The following is a 17,971-nucleotide window of genomic DNA, read 5'->3' as shown; positions in this document are numbered from 1 at the left end:
ATTTGTATGTAGATATATAGAATGTATGCTATGCATTACCTCAATGCCGCTAGTTTCTATTGTAACTACTATTTACATAAAGAAAAAATAATTAAAGTCATAAAATACTTTATTGACAAAAACTACTCATAATTTTATACATAAGTAATATCTATATAATTCATGTACAAAAAAGAATTTATTTCACATTGTCATAAAAGAATCTGTTATCAATGATGCATCCTAGTAGAAAGTATAGTTAATTTAGTTTTCTCATGAATTATATTCAAATAGTTTTATATGATGTAAAAATGATGGAATACTTTTCTCCGTTTATTATTGTTATAAGAATATTTTAAGTTACATACTAAAAATAATTTAGGGATACTAAGCATCGAAAGGTTTTCAACCCTTAAATTGATTTTGGGAACTATTGGTATGCGCTGTTATTGATAGAATCATATGATTTCATGTATTAATATTAACATATAATCGAAGTTAAAGAATTTTTGTACGTGTGAAATGTTTAATTTTCGCATAAATCTCGTATTTTATATTAGATCAGCCACATTCATCGGCATTTCGTCTATTTGCGTAGAATAATATTGTTCGATATCTCGAAGAATTCTGATGTCATCCGTTTTTACAAAGTTTATAGACACACCTTTGCGTCCAAAACGTCCTGATCGACCTATTCTATGAATATACAATTCACGATTGTTAGGCAAATCATAATTAATTACGAGCGACACCTGCTGAACATCGATTCCTCTTGCCCATACATCGGTTGTAATTAACACGCGACTATAAAAAAAGAAACATGTAGGTATAATTTCTTACAAAAAATCAAATTTTTAATTTTATTTTAAGAATTTAATACCTACCTCTGACCAGATCGAAACTCTTTCATTATGTTATCTCGTTCTTTTTGTGGCATATCTCCATGCATGGAACAGACCGTAAAATTGGCCTCTCGCATTTTTTCCGTCAACCAGTCTACTTTACGTTTAGTATTACAAAAGATAACCGCTTGTGTTATTGTTAACGTGTCGTATAAATCACAGAGTGTATCAAATTTCCACTCTTCTCGTTCCACAGCAACGAAGAATTGCTTGATTCCTTCCAATGTCAATTCATCACTGGAATTAGAAATAATTAGAATATATACACAACATATAACATATATAAAAGTTTAATAAAAATTAAAGATAAATTGAAGATAAATTTACCGTTTGACAAGAATACGGATAGGATCTGTCATAAATTTGCTAGTCATTTCAAGAATTTCATGCGGTAAAGTGGCTGAAACTAAAACAACTTGTGTTGCTGGTGGTAAATATCGATACACATCATATATTTGTTCCTTGAAACCTTTGTTTAACATTTCATCAGATTCGTCAAGTACCAGCATTTTGATAGCTCTGGTTCTGAGTACTCGCCTTTTAATCATATCTAAGTTTCAGAATGTTATACAGACGTTAGTGTTAAAAATTCTTTCTCACATTAAATATATATAATAAAAATATGCATACAATAAAATTATATATATAATAAAGTATGATACCTACCAAATACTCTACCAGGTGTACCAGATACAACATGCTGGCCATAATCGAGTTTTCTGATGTCTTCTCCAAGATTTGTACCACCAATGCAAGCATGACATTGTACGTTCATAAAATCTCCCAATGCAAGAATAACTTTCTGGATTTGAGTGGCAAGTTCTCGAGTTGGAGACAAAACCAAAACTTGAGTTTCTCGTACTTGCGTATCCAGTGACTGTAATATCGCAATTGAGAAGGTAGCGGTTTTTCCTGTACCAGATTGTGCTTGAGCAATAACATCTCTGCCCTTCATGATAGGTTTAATAGATCGTTGCTGAATAGCTGATGGTTTTTCAAAACCTATGTAGAAATAGAAGCAAAATATTTATAAACATTCAAATAGTAACTTACAAATTTTATTATTATAAGTTTTTTTAACATTGTGATAACCAAGCTACAAAGAAATCATAGAGATAAAAAAATATAATAAACACAAATATAGATAATATAAACATAAGAATAAATAGCTAACGATTACAATAATTATAATCAATATTTTCATAGAACAGATATATGTGCATTGAGTTGATTATATGTACAAAATATAATTTGCTTTTTTTATAATTATCTGAAGATCTAAACTACGTTTGGAAACATCATCCAAATATCCCTGTGTATCATTTTATCCCTGTAGGTATTTTTTATGGCTGAACTAGAATACACTTTTGGAACTTAAAGTGAGATAGATATGTTTGATATTTGAAGAAAGTTTTAGTATAATTTAGTGCAAGCATAAAAAACAGACTTCTTGTGTCTTGTTTCATCAAATGTTAAGGATAAAGTGATGCAACTCAGGTGGTATGGTATTTCCAAATGTATTCCTACGATTCAATCTAAACAAAATAAGTCATGCAAAAACTAAGGTTAAGTTGACAAATAAAATAACAAACAACGTACCGTACGCATATATTCCGCGTAACAATTCGTCGCGGAGACCCATGTTGTCGAAGGTAGGAATAACCTCGACATCTTCGCTGGTTTCGAACTCAACGTTCGATAAATCTTCCGTTTGAGCTACACGACGTGACTTATCCGCCATTTTGCCAAAACGTTCGACGTACCTATACGAGTTTTAACACTTCCAACGAAATGTAAAAAGACTCTCCGAAATGGAACAAACTCGTGAAGTAAATCCAAGTAAATGCACCATAAACGTAACCGCGTTTTAGATTTTAGAAAGAAATCGATTACTACGCCTCTATATGACGAAACGTCTCTTTAACTACGTAGCACGGTAACCACGGATATTTCCAGTAGGTAATATATCTATGGTAATCGATTTTGTTATTGTATTAATTATAATTATATAAATTAACAATTCTTTATATTTAATTATTGTAAATTCCACAGAATATAATTATGTAACAGTACAAAAATAATAAAAAAATACTAGAAACTGAAATAATTTAAGGCTAAGAAAGATAGTAATGTAAAAAACACAGAAAAGGCTAAAAATAATATCAATAATATAATTTAGACATTATTATTATTAATTTAATATTACGATTTATTATTTAATTTGTTAAACAATAAACAATAATAATGAACAATATGAATAAATGTCAATTTGTTATGTAGTTATGAAAATAATTACAAAATTATCTGTGAATCAAAATTCTTAATTGCAATTGTTTTTCATAGAATAGAATAGAATAGAATATTTATTCACTTCAGCGTATACAATTGTTTTTCATAGTTATTTATCACATTTGACATTACCAACGAAAGAAAAATATATTCGAATATGGAAGAAGAGGGAAGAACGCGATAGGGATAACCGTGGTGTTTGAAATACTCTCATTTTACTATATTGAAAATATACTTATTGTATTCAATAATCGTTAATATTCGTATTATATGCGATTAGAAGTTTCCTTTTTAACTGTATCTTTCAGCTGATTTGTATCAAGTACGTTAGAAATTTTGACCGGATTTGCACGCCTATTGGGATTATAGGTTATATTGTGTTTATGAACTCATCTTGGCAATAAGGTATCTATATTTGTCTGCTATTGTCGTAAAAAAAAAAAAAACAAAACGATTCTCCTTTCATTGCAACTACGATTTTGCAGATATCTAAGTGTTAGTAAAAACTCGTCCAACGAGTTTCGCATTTATTTGTAAATATTGCTGATTCTGTATTTTTGACAGAATGGAGTCGAGAACCGAATTTAAAATAAAGTCACCACCAACGGACGCAATTTCTGCGGTTGAATTTGGACCAAACTCCACACAGTTCCTATTAGTATCATCATGGGACAGTACAGTGAGATTGTACGACATACATGCTAATACAATGAGATTAAAGTATAATCACGATTTACCAGTATTGGACGTTGCATTTCAGGTAACTAAAGCCGCTAATTTCTCTTGTTTTGTTCAATTGTACAATTGAAGGGATAGGAGGGATAAAGGCACAATTCTACTTAGGTCCTTTTTTCGACAATTAGCTTTTTCATGTAATATTAGTCATAATAGAGAAGTATTGTAATATGTAACTTCTTAAAGACATTACATAAATTCATTTGATATTACCCATTTGTGTATAATAAAAAAGTAGCAAATTATTTTAATTTTTATTAATATTAAGATTTTGTAATTAGGCCTTTATTCTGTCCATCCCCTTAATTATCTAGAGATAATCTTTAAATCATGCTTTATATGCACAAATTATTTTAATTCCATTTATATTTGTTTCTGTTATATTATAAAGTTAATATACATTGAGTTTTTCTCTTTAATGATACAGAATGACAGAATTGGACCTAAATCTTCAAATAATTGCTCTATTATTGCATTATCTAACATTTTCAAAAGTTTTTTTATTCTGATAATTCCCTGATATTTTTCTTTTTCATCACAAAACTATTTGCAGGATGCTGTTCATGCATATAGCGGTGGATTAGGGAATACTCTGAAGATGTATGACATAAATAGCAATACTGGTACTATTATCTTTTTTAATATTTTTTATTATTTTACTTTATATTTTTATTACAAATATACATTGAAAATATTTGTAGAAACAATAATGGGTACACATGATAAGCCAATTAGAAAAATAGAGTATTGTGCAGCTGTAAATGCAATATTAACTGGTGGTTGGGATGCTGCGGTAAAACTGTGGGATCCTCGATCACCTACCTGCGTTGGTAGTTATTTGCAACCCGATGTGGTCCTTGCCTTATCTGTATGTGGCGACAAATTCGTAGTGGGTACAGCAAAACGAAAAGTTTGCATTTGGGATTTAAGAAACATGGCAGGCATGTTTCAGAGACGAGAAAGTAGTCTAAAATATCAAACGCGATGTATCAAAGGTTTCCCTAACGAACAGGTACGTTCATCCTTTATAAAGTTTGCTATTTATTGCTCACTTCGTTTATTTACTTGTATTGTAGTATACATTCACATTCCTTTATAAATTTTATTTTTTATATATAGGGATATGTATTAAGCAGCATAGAAGGTCGAGTCGCCGTCGAGTATCTTGATACAATGCCAGAAGCTCAGAAAAAGAAATACGCATTCAAGTGTCACAGAATAAAGGAAAATAATGTCGAACATATTTATCCAGTGAATGCTATTAGCTTCCATTCTGCATACAACACGTTTGCCACCGGTGGCTCGGATGGTTACGTAAACATTTGGGATGGTTTTAATAAGAAACGGCTGTGCCAGTTCCATCGATACAATGCTGGTGTGGCCGCACTTAGTTTTAGCCATGATGGTTCCGTTCTTGCGATAGGCGTTTCATATTTAAACGAAGCTGAGATTCCGCCTGGCGGCAGTGATGAGCGAGAAATTTATATAAGATATGTCAATGATCAGGAGACCAAGCCAAAGTAAACAGAAAATTTATAAGATGCTATTACAGTGACAGAAATATGTGATTAGAAAAACTCGTGGGTTTCCATGCATTAAAATAGAAGAACGAACGCGTTCTGTGAATAATTGTAAATATTCTGAATTTGCTAATTTATATGCATTTCATGGAAATAACATGGTGACTTATAATGAGTTCAATAAATTATACGTTTTATAAAAATATTCTGATTTTTAGGAAATAAATCTGATTTATACCTGTATGGGTTCTTTACATATTCTCATATGATGTTATGATACTTTTTTCTAATATTCAACATACTATTTCTCTTCTTACTTTGTTGTATTAAATAAATGATTTGATTACATATCATTTATTGTACAATTATACTACATTTATTTAAAAACAGTTAATTTATGCATGGATTACATATCAAATATTTAAATTTACAACATAGGTTGTATTATACTGTGTGATCTCTTAAAAAGCGAAAGCTTTTTTATTTTTAATTCGATTTAATAAGATTATAGAAATAAAAATACACAATTATACAGGGATATAAGTGAAATAAAAAACTGTACACTGTATAAAATTTATATATTTACTAAATGACTTTACATTATATATAACCAATACAATGATCACAAACAAGCTATAAAATTATTAAGAATAAATAATCTTTTACAATGTAATGTGTGTGTTGTAATTTACAATTTTGAAAATTTTCGAAAACTGATCGCTAGAAAACGTATATGCATTCTATCAAAGAGATAGAATTTATTAATAATTCTGTTTAAATATTAAGTATTGCAAAATATAGAGAAGGTAATGATTTTCTGCATCGACTATAAAACAATATCTTCGACAACATGCGACCACGATTCTCTTTTTTTCTATCACATTTATTTTACATATTTCAACATAAAATATAATACGGCCTTTAAAAATATATACAAGATATGTGAAAATATTTAATTGCAAGATGCTCAAATGTAATTAAAGCAAATATACAAATCTATTTTTTTTACATTAAGGCTCCTAAATAGTTACTCCAGTCATTGAATCGTGACGTCATAAGTGAGAAATGACATGTTGATTTTTCTTGCGTACCATTTTTAAATAAAGAGAATTTAGATAAAATGAAATGATAAGATCGTTTTAAAACCCTTGTAAAAATGGACGAAGATTCCTTATCTCCCCTGATAAGATCAGTAAAGAATCGAAAAAGGTGTGAAATTAAGATAGATAATGCATGCGCATTGAATAAAATCTAGTAAGCGCACTTTATGTTTTTTAACTATTTACTGACTGTCAAGAGAGATAAGGATAGTTTTCATCCATTTTTATAAGTTTTAAAGCGATCTCATCATTTCATTTCATCCAAATTCTCTTTATTTAAATGGTATGCAAGAAAAACCAAAATATCATTTCTTGCTTATGACGTCACAATTCAATATGGCTGGAGTGAGTACTCTCAGGAGCCTTAATCAATTGTAATGTAGATACTGTTGTCAGTAATTAATTATAATATAGATTCATAGCAATATAACGTTATATCTATTTTTTTACGATGTTTCACATTCTAAATTTTATTGTCGCTATCAATTGCAGTCTATTTTAAAGAAAAAGATGTAGATTAGTCATTGCAGCATCAAAATAAATCAATCAATTATACTATAAGCATAATGATCAAATAAAATCTAAATGTCAATTTCAAGTGCAACTTATCTTAAAAACTGTACAATATTTCTATTTTACACAGGCTTTTAAAAAAATCATCGAGAATCATCAATACTCTTGAGTATTTCAATCTTTAAAATAAATGTGTCATATACACGATTTCGAATGAAAATTATATCATTGTTTGTTTACTTTTATTGTAGAACTTGTAAAATATTTAAGGCAAGTCAGAAAAGTCATATTTTTATATAAACTGTTTTAATCATATCTGAAGATATCTAATCTGAAGATATCTAAGATAAGCTAAAAATCGTACCTTTATTTACACATAATATTTATAGTACGATTTGATATATAGATCTACAAGTATTGCATCTCTTCAACTGTTCAACGATTTCTATAATGTTTGGAATAACAATATGTACATAATATTTAACAATTTGTACTAATGATCTCCTGTGTTGACTTTTGGTAAAATACCCTCGTAAAATAACAAACTAATTATTTGTATTGATAATAATGCATCTATTGCAATATTATTTCTTGCCATTGATGACACTTTGTGCACGAATTATCATTTTTTTTCTTTTGTCAAGCGAAAATTTGAGAAAACATACACTGACATATTGATTCATTATGATTCGTGTTAAATGATGAAATTATGATTGTTAATTAATCATAATTTATGATTAATTAATGATTCATAATTACAATTATTACTTATATAATTATATAAATGAAAATTAATAATTATATAAGTGTATTTGGACATAATAGTCAAACAATAATTATAATTAATATAATTAAATATAATTATATTAATTATAATTATTGGTTGGTATTATTCCGTAATAACCCCAAACTTTCAATGTTTATTTCATTAATCTCTTATGTATCTTCACAAATTATTTTCCTCAATGTATCTCGTATTGTATCGTGCGTGGCAAAGCTTATTCCAACAGCAATAGGACCCTTTACCCAATTCATGCTTAAGCCTTTATAAAAAGCCATTATTCCTTCTTCCCTGTAACATGCACAACGATAATTGATCAACATAATTTTGTATAAATATGAAATTGCATTTATTATAAAAAAAATTGCAAATTATTATTAAATGTATTTTATGTGTCAATTTTTATGTATCTGTAAATGAGTGTATTATCAAATATAAATCTAAATTCTTTTCTTTTGTTTCTTGAAATTAAAAAAAATATTTTGTTTTTTTGTTTTTTTTTTATTTTAATATTATAAGTTATTTTAATATTAACTTTACTGACATTCATTTATTCAATATAATTAGATATTTGCTGTACACAATTATTATCTTTAAATGATGCATGAATACTCACGTATAAATTTTCAGGATAGTCGACGTGACCGTGTGATAATGCTGGCCCTTGATCGCTGACGTCTGCATTCTCCGCCGCACAATATCCAGTGGATAGCTGCTTGTCTGACTGACCATTCCAGCGATGCCGCCACAAATGAGCGAGGTCGAGAATCCCGGAATAGTCACCGTGTACACTGTTCATCGACACGTAGCCATCATCGAACATGAAGCACGCAGCACTTCGAAATACACCGTCGGGCTTGTCTCGCGTCGCTATTAAAGTTAGTACCGTCGCAATATCAGGGGAAACAGGGTGCCCCCGACGTGCCCCATCGGTACCCTGCTTTACGATCATATACAACAGCCACTCTCATTCGTATAACCCTCGATTGTCTTTTTTTCGCATATTGTATGTGTATGTGTGTATGTACGTAGGTCATTCGATAAGTCTGATAAATCTTTATGAGTAAATCTTTTTGACGTGACACCTGGAAAATATCATTCTTCAAACTCTTCCAAATTTCAACCAGAATTGATGCGTTGTTCACGTTTGATAGTTGTTTAAAGCGAGCGAGAAATTAAGCAGTTCTAATTGACATTTGATTTAGAAGAGTTTAAAGAGTGATAATTTTTAGGTGTCACGTCATCAAATGAATTGTTACACATTTTATAAAGATTTACCAGACTTATCGAACGACCCTCGTATGTGAGTACAAGCACCGCCACCGTCGACGGGCGTTAAAGAAATTCATCGTGTGAACGGAAACTCACCAGACAGTAAGTTTCTCAGCAAGTCGTATATGAAGAAACTGCAACCGGCATATGGGATGGCACCGAGGATTGTAGCGGTGAAACCACGATAGGACGCCAATATTCCCTCTTCTTTATACATTCGCCAGAACGCCTGGCGTAGAGTCTTGTATTCGGCCTTTAGAGTTACCGCCATTCTTGCTCGCATCAAATCTAATGGATAAGTCATAGTCTGCGACGTTACACCCGCGAGTGCACCGGCCAGGAAACTCGCCCATGGCTTTTCTCTGTAAATATTCATAACACTAGAATAAAATTTGCATATAATAGCTTCATTTAAATCATTAGGCTTGCCGCTGGCTCAGTGCTTCCAAAAAAGTGAGAATAGTGAGTCTTGTATTCGAAATAGTGAGAGAAAAGTGAATTTTTTTAAACGCTGCAAGGTAGTTTGTTTTAGGTTTGATTAAAATTGTACAGAATGGTATCTAATAATTAGTACATTATTATTTTGAATATATTATCCTGTGACGGTGATATTTTCATTATTTAATATTCCATTAAATTTAAAAGCATTTTTGAATTTTAAAAACGGTATCGTTAAAAATACATGTTTCAACACATTCGGCAGAAAAGACGACAAAGTTCTAATAACAATAGTATCTAAATTCAAAAACTGAAACAACTTAGGAATGAAAGTATCTGGAAACAAAGTTATTATTGGAGAAAAAGCGTTCTGCGGTATTTTGCTAGCTCAAAATTATGTATACAATATCTTCATAGAAAACGAATAAAATTTAAATTAAAAAAAAAAATTATTTTGAAACTTGAAATCTCTACTTTTGAATGGTGACTATATTTTTTGAATTTATGTGAGTTTTATAATTTTTATATAAAAGAAAATTACAAGTTGACAAAAAGAAAAATTTTTCTTCTTACTTTGTGGGTTTGCCAAAAAAATTTGCGAAAATTTTCGACTATCTATATCGTTTGAAGTTTTCCTTACAAAATCGTTTCTAAAAAATACTTTTATGATTTTTTCAGTTATTCGCGAGTTAAGTAAAAAAGAACATTCTTTAATTGCTCATAATTCCATTAAAAATTATCGTACTGAAATTAAAAAAACAGATTCTTAAAGCTGAAACATTGCTCTCATTGAGTGATATAATTGCCAATTAAAAAAAAATGAAATATATAAATTTGAGCTAATAAATATGGTTTACTGTTATATAACATTGCGCAATGGTCATAACAATAGTAATATCACATTTTTGTACTTAAATTCCTATATATTTTACATTTAAAAAAGAAGAACATAAAACCACAGCACAAGATATTGTTTGTAATATTTAATAAATCATTATATTAATAAAAAATTTTTTTAGATGTTTCGGCCACAATCTGGCCATCTTCAGTAAAATAACAAATACCAGTAAAACGCAGAATTTACATAAATCTGACATTAAATTCAGCTGTCAAAAATATAAATATGTATAAACGTATTCTTTCATCTTGTAAAAGTTATCGTCAATTATCATATTGCAAATTATGTAGAACAGAAATTTCCAGATTTTGTTTTACAGATAAAATAAATGAATCTTAAGCATTTTCCTCACGCAGATGGAAATTCGTCGTGACATGTATTATTATTTAATTTGTTCTTTCATAATTTGCAATATAATAATTGGCGCTGCAACCACGTTTTATGATGCCATCTTTACAAGATGAAAGAATACGTTTATACATATTTATATTTTGAATTTAATGTCAGATTTATGTAAATTCTGCGTTTTACCGATATTTGTTATTTTACTGAAGATGGCCAGAAACATCTAAAAAAATTTTTTATTAATGTAATGATTTATTAAATATCACAAACAATATCTTGCTGTGGTTTTATACTCTTCTTTTTGTAAGTTTTGATTTATAAACCACGTTTGTTATAATTATATATTTTACATTTAAAAAATTAGCATGATATTATTCGATAGAGTAAAGTTTCAGTTTTAAGAATCGGTTTTATTAATTACGGTACGATGATTTTTAACGGAGTTATGAGCAATCAAAAGAGATTAGATTAGAATGCTTTTTTATTTAATCTGTAACTTGGTAACAAAGTCATAGAAATATTTTTTAAAAACGAACTTTTAAAAAAAACTTTCACGTCAGGTAATCGAAAATTTCGCAACAAATATATTCTATATATAATTTAAGCTAATAAAATTCCACAGAACTTTTTCTTTGGCCCAATATTATTTAGTATAATATTGCAATAACTTTTACGCATTTGTACACGTAATATCACATTTTCTAATAAGTTTCTCATATTGATAAAGCTATTACCTTACATGTACTTATGGTAACATGGCAACACTTTTCATGACTAGCGTTCAATAAATTGATTTGATTTAAGTAGATTGGAATAATTGTAAATTATAATGAAAACCGTCCTTAAATAATCAATAATAAAATAAAAGAATTCTATCGCCATATATGGCAGAAGATTCAAATTATTCAAATCTACTCACAGAAAAAAGGAATGAAAACGCGCAAAAATTTTAAAAAATGTATGACTTATTAGACAGAAATTATAGCAAACACAGAAATAATACAATTTTGTCGGAAAAAAGTGAGAATAGTGAGTTTTTACTGAAAAAGTGAGCAAAAGTGAGCCTTCTTCAAAATAAGTAAAATGAGAATAGTGACTCTATTCTCATAGGCAAGTCTGAAATCATAATGATTATTTTGTTTGTTAAAGATGTTTTTGGGGCGCCGAGTGGCTCGTCGCTCAGTGCGATTGACTCGTGATCTGTGGATTTGAGTTCGATCTCACTTGTGCCCCGCATATGTGATTTTTTCGCGGTCACCGTTCGGATTCGGTGTTAAACTGTAAGACTCTTCGAGTGTTGACAAACAACTCAAAGGAGTAAGAATGTAAACTACTACTAAATGTAAAAACATAAGCGAGCCTCTGCTCCCCGAAGAGTCTAAAAATTGATATGCATGATACTGTGACCTCTTCAAATGGGGTTGAAAAATCAAACCCGGGGAATATACTAAGAGACTAAAAAAAGTTTTTGAATAATACCTTTCCATGCCGTTTATATTCAGAATTCTTTTCCACTGTTCGTGCGCTGTAAACTGCACCGCCGAATACGGTACTATTCTGACCATGGTAGCGCTGTTTCCACGCCACAAACTGAGAAGACCTTCAGTACGCATCGCTGTAGTTAGGAATCCTATCGCTGCCCTGGCCGAATAGGGTTGTTTCGAAATTTGGAAATTAATCTTCGTACGATCCAATGGTGCTATCGTAGTCTTTGCTAAAGCTCCTGCTATCGCACCGGATACCAGACTCGTCCAGACTCTTTGAGTATTGGAAATCTCCTTTCCGATGCATTTTTTTTGTTTGCTCTATAACGTATATATATATATGAAATTATTTTTATTATCGGATTAAAAGATGAATAACAAATATAATTATTAATTATAACTGTATTGTTAGCCCACAACTATTATAATGTTACATTAAAATATACATCTTTAATGTAAGTTTTTTTTTGTATTAATTATGGAAGAATTTAAACATTTATACAACTATGATACATCTCACTCTGTACACAGACATTTATTTATATTTTAACGAATATAAAGTTAAATGTATTTTCTTACTGTAATATTCACATCTTGCCTCTCCATTGATGGAGTCGATGTGGTAGGTAATGTCGAAGAGGTGTGTTTTCCAGCGATCGGCAATACGGACATCTGAATACGTTCGAGAACCGCTTGACCACCCTCTCCAGAACGGGTTGCATGCCCGCTCATCTCTGGCACACCGAATTCCGTTACCGATGGCTTCTCATACAGAGATCACAGTCTTCCTTTTCGTATCATTAATACCGATACAAGATGACACTGTAAATATATTTACTTTATGAAAATTAAGTAATATGAAATTAAGCAGAAAAAATAAATTTTGGAATCTTATAACTTGAACATTTAAATCGATACACTAGAAAAGCTTAAAAATTAAGAGAATTAAAGATAGAATAAAAATCTTTTCTATCTTTTTAAATTCCCTATAATTCCTTATGATTAAAAATAATCAAAATATTCTGACTCAAGAATTTTTTTAAAGAGAAAATTGCCAAAGGAGAAAGATTACGAGGCAAAGCTAATTGCTAATTAATCTATTTTTAATATCCAATCAATATAAACATTTAATATACAAACGTTTCAAATTCAATAAAGAAAATCGAATTTGAAGAAAGAATAGTAAACTAATAAAGAAGGAATGTCAGAAATGTACATACATCTCGCAAGAAGTAGATTAGGAACTTAAATTTAACTATCGTGTGTTTATAGTTAGGTAACATTGACGTCGATAAGATCAAAGTACAAACTATGTGACTTACACTCTACAAATATGGCAATCTCTAAAAGTTTATAATAAATTCTGAAGGAAATAATTCTCATATCGACGATAACATTCACTCTAAAATGTATTATATTTTATATTTTACGTTTAAAGTTGTGGAAAATTGACACAATTTGTACTAAAGAGCAAAGAACAATATTTTTCTTCAAACACTTCAACGTGATTGTTTGTTGAAATATTGTAAATGTAAAAATGGAGACTTAAATGATGAATAATAATTAGAACACGAAGAAAGCGGCATTTTTATGATGCTGATAAGAATTATCTTCCAATTATCCAAACTTTTACAGTTTTTGTAAGTCTTTCTCGTTATTAATTTCAAAAGTTTATTAAATGCGTAATGCAAAAAACCAGATGGACAATTCTTACAAACATTTCTGTATCGCGCGTAAACATCTTTGGTATGCTTATGACGCATGTACATGCAAATTAGATAATCGTTTTTTGCATCTATATATCGTTGATACAAAAATATCTTCAAGTATCATCTTTTATCAGTTGCTATGCCAATTAATTCTATGAGAGATTTCAGCGGAGCGAAATTATCGCTACTATTCTTTCAGAGAGATAAGAAGTTTTCTATAAAACTTGAAAAAAGGTAGAAAACTATCATTTTATTTGCAACACTGATACTTCATTTTTATCGAGATGTAAAGTTTAAATATGCAAAGCATAACAATAAATTAATAATTGCTAAACAATAAATTTTCATTAATAAAACATTGCAAAAACAGACATAATTTTTTGTATACGAATCGAAAAAACTTTCTAAATATTAAGAAATATTTAGAAACGTGTAATATTTCTGATCCGTTTTTTTAAACAAGAAGACATTGAGTACTAAACAATTACATAATCTTTTTAAGTTTTCCCAATTTGAGAGGAAGTTTCTAGAACTTTTTCGATTATATTTGAAATTTCTCTCTCTCTCTCTCTCTCTCTCTCTCTCTCTCTCTTTCATGCACGCGTCCTTGTCACGCGTCACAGCATGATAATTATTTTATTATCACGCATTGAGAAGACATATAGCAACATATATATACAGTGAGTACAAGAAATATTCGTACAGAGAAAATATTTTTTGAAAAAAATTTATTTAAAAAAATTAAATATTAGCCAGCGAGAAATGAGTCATCGAATTGATGTGATCGAATCGATATTGATATGATGATCTCAATACCAATTTGATGTCGATTCGACGTTTAATTGATGATCATTTCTTGTTGGATAATTAACAATTCATAAAGAATAAAATAGACTATATATTTCTTAAAATTATATATACCAAAAAGATGTGTATTAATTATAGAAAATATATCATCTGAAAAATAAACGAAAATTAAAAATTCCATTGTTTGGATACTCACAAAGTATTCGTACAGTCGAGAAATTTAGCTTCTAATATCAGAAATACATGCGAAGCTCATTTGTTTATGTTAAAATAGAATGTATTCATAAAATTGCTAATTAATGTTTATTTTTTACAAATAAGACTTTTTTTTTCGTACTTGTGAATACTTTTTGCTCTCACTGTATATGACTGTATTTATGCATAGTCATGCGACAAGATAAACTACAAAGAATATTCATGTTCCAATTTGGAAACATACTGGTTATTTACCAAACAGGATCATAAATATCCTTTCGAAGAACACTCTAAATAAAAGCTTAAGAAATCTAACGCGAAGATTTGAGTAAATAATTTGCTTAAGCGAGCCAGGATGTTGGAGTATTTTTAGGATCCACTGGAATGATTTGCGAGATTGCATCCGGAACAAACTCAACGATTTCACGCTATTGCAGCGTGAAACGAGCATCTGAAATTTTAACAAATTGGGATCAAAGATAGGGCAAACAATTTTGGAAACAAAGGATTAAGTCCAAATATCTCCAAGTACGGTATTTATTTCCTTTTTCAAAATTAAATGAATTAATTAAATTAATTTTGAATAATTTCAATAATTTGTTAATAAAGGATTTTTACGATAAAAAAATGTTCTAAGAAAATGCACTGTACATACTTTCGCTGCATATGCAATTCACAATTAGAATTTCAGGTATACGTTATACTTTCTGCTTACAAATGACGCATATTAGAAGAAAATCAAATCTAATTCTTAGAATGATCGTAATTCACTATAAAACGCTGTAAAATGTGGCGCTGTGAGGATATTACGTAACTCGCTTGTTATTGGTGTACTTAAAAACCTGTTTGCAAACGAAGATATGAAAAAGACGTGAAAAACATTGAGTTAATCATTGCTCGAGGACATAGGAAATGAATAGCGATACGTAAAACGCGTGCGAGATTATGTATCATAGTATATAAATGTTATCATAACTCACATCGATAATGATAAATAGTTAACATTTCGATCTGTGCGTGATTAATAGATACCAAGTTATTTGTGATCAAAAGATTATTATTAATGAGAAATTTAATTTTAATTATTTTGTATCGTTAAGAAGATTATGTAATACCTTTCGTTAACACATATAAAATTTTATTACTAAAAAATTAAAATTAGACTAATAATCGTTTATAAACATTTCTATTGATCATTTTGTATAATTATACGGATGATATAATATCTTTCATTAATATACCATTTTTAAATAATATTAATTAATATTACATAAAAATTACTGTAAAACTTTACTACTAATAAATTAAAATAAAACTAATAATTATCAGTAATTTCGACTAATTTTGTTATCAAATTTGGAGCTTCATTATCCAATTTTCAATGTTTCATTAAAGAAATATCTGGCAGATCAAAATGCTAAAAATAACTCTACATTGAATCAAAGTCAATATCATGTTGTGTTAGAAATCATCTTAGATAAATCAATATAATTTTACGAATAATATATTGATATATTATATCAATTAAATAACAACACTTATTAAACCTAGAATAATAGATAATGAACGATGTGAAAATGTTTAACAAACGTGTTTAACAAAACTTTTGGACTTTGTGTTGTTCGACAGAGCAATCGGTCAAGATGTCGATGTTAAGGGCAAATTACACCGCTAAAACATATAAATGACTTTTGATAAAATTTCTATTTATGATAATTCCAACAGAGGTGATAAGTCACCGTGCAAAGTGCGCTAAAACGGTGAACAAGTAAAACGTAGAACAAGTGTATACGTAATATAATACGGCGAACATGCCGGATGTGTACTTGATTAACTCGAGCTGCGATCGTCGATTCGAATCTATCGCAGACAGGTTGATTTTGTGTCTACACACAAAGCGGTCGAAACATTTAGTGTCCTCTTTCATTTCGTTTCAAAAAAGCTGGAGTAATCCGATGATTAGAATGATCTCAGGTCGAAGCGAAAACGAGAAAAATAAAGAGGAAGAAAAACAGAAAGTCAAATACAATCCGTGGGCTTATCGATTAATATTTTCTGCGACGTTACAAATAAACGAACTAACCTCACTGCCTGCGTACCGGATGATAGTATTTCGGATCGAATTTCCTTGACACGTATTCACTAATATCCTCTCCTCCGTCGACCATCCGCGAGTTCCGCGACGGTTTTGTACGGTTACAGAATACAGACTGCTTCCACTGGCTCCACTACCAACAATGCTGACTGTCAGTGCAGATACGCTGCACAGTGCGCAGTGAGCAGTGCGCAATGCGCGGACGTCAGAGACTGCGTTCTGCGCCCTCTAGCGGCCGATTTTGCGTCATGGAGCTTTTGATATATAGATGTGATACAACTTGTGTTTGCCATCCAACGCCACCTCAGCTCTAACAGCACAAACGTCGATATGTCGACAGTAAATCGACTTTTTATAGACTTCCAATATCGACTTTAGGACATCTGCGATTTATACTCACAAAGTTTAAATGTGGAATTTCGTCCTTGTTGTTTAACTATATAGTTGAACAAGGATGAATGCTATTCATTAGGGTTGTAGGCATGAATCGGACCACAGTCTAGAATAGTTGACTTAAAGTTGGTTTACAATTGTCTTTGTGGAACATTGTATGACAGAGAACAGAGAAGCCTTAAGGAAGTCTTAAGTACAAAATCTGACTATGAATATGAGCATAAGAATTTCAACCTATCAGAAACTGTGTATTCTACAATATATGATTTCTGATAGGTTGAAATTCTTATTCTCTGTTCTCTGTTCCTTGTTCCTTTTATTGTGCGGAGCCCCTTAATAGAAATCAGTTCACTAGCATTCCGTTCCATAAGAAGTTTCTCTACTGTATCGGAAATATTAATGTACCACGAAAAATTTAAAGTGAAAAATTTCTCCATTAATTTCAATGGTAAAAATTTTCACTTTCCATCCTAGGAATAAAGTTTCATGACTGATAGGCTTCCGATGTGACATCTC

General features: G+C 30.1%; 3 protein-coding genes across 6 annotated transcripts; 1 reads left to right on the top strand and 2 right to left on the bottom strand.

Annotated features, from left to right (window-relative positions):
* Nucleotides 1-91: 91 nt before the first annotated feature.
* On the bottom strand, nt 92-2,806 carry LOC105143975 (eukaryotic initiation factor 4A-III). Its single transcript, XM_087414801.1, has 5 exons — nt 2,481-2,806; nt 1,548-1,883; nt 1,209-1,431; nt 864-1,118; nt 92-783 (listed from the first exon to the last, which is right to left on the bottom strand). The coding sequence occupies exons 1-5, from the start codon at nt 2,620-2,622 to the stop codon at nt 531-533; spliced, it is 1,209 nt and encodes a 402-aa protein (XP_087270927.1). The 5' UTR covers nt 2,623-2,806; the 3' UTR covers nt 92-530.
* A 336-nt stretch (nt 2,807-3,142) lies between these two features.
* Bub3 (mitotic checkpoint protein Bub3) lies at nt 3,143-5,668 on the top strand. The gene is made up of 5 exons (XM_011052566.2): nt 3,143-3,575; nt 3,735-3,930; nt 4,459-4,528; nt 4,607-4,917; nt 5,025-5,668. The coding sequence occupies exons 2-5, from the start codon at nt 3,736-3,738 to the stop codon at nt 5,427-5,429; spliced, it is 981 nt and encodes a 326-aa protein (XP_011050868.1). The 5' UTR covers nt 3,143-3,575; nt 3,735; the 3' UTR covers nt 5,430-5,668.
* A 318-nt stretch (nt 5,669-5,986) lies between these two features.
* DPCoAC (dephosphocoenzyme A carrier) lies at nt 5,987-17,280 on the bottom strand. Of its 4 annotated transcripts, none has more exons than XM_011052568.2 (6): nt 17,051-17,280; nt 12,836-13,078; nt 12,252-12,577; nt 9,188-9,453; nt 8,436-8,689; nt 5,987-8,110 (listed from the first exon to the last, which is right to left on the bottom strand). In XM_011052568.2, the coding sequence occupies exons 2-6, from the start codon at nt 12,986-12,988 to the stop codon at nt 8,084-8,086; spliced, it is 1,026 nt and encodes a 341-aa protein (XP_011050870.1). In that variant the 5' UTR covers nt 12,989-13,078; nt 17,051-17,280; the 3' UTR covers nt 5,987-8,083. The 4 variants fall into 4 exon arrangements, with proteins under 4 accessions (XP_011050870.1, XP_011050869.1, XP_087270930.1 ...); XM_011052567.2 differs by having other exon boundaries at nt 8,436-8,610; nt 17,051-17,279; XM_087414804.1 differs by lacking the exon at nt 5,987-8,110 and adding an exon at nt 16,794-16,909 and having other exon boundaries at nt 8,265-8,689.
* Between the last annotated feature and the right edge of the window lie 691 nt (nt 17,281-17,971).

This window comes from Acromyrmex echinatior, chromosome 16 (genome assembly GCF_024713525.1).
Source record: "Acromyrmex echinatior isolate Ae372 chromosome 16, ASM2471352v2, whole genome shotgun sequence".
Lineage (NCBI taxonomy): Eukaryota > Metazoa > Arthropoda > Insecta > Hymenoptera > Formicidae > Acromyrmex > Acromyrmex echinatior.
This window is presented reverse-complemented; position numbering and strand designations above follow the sequence as displayed.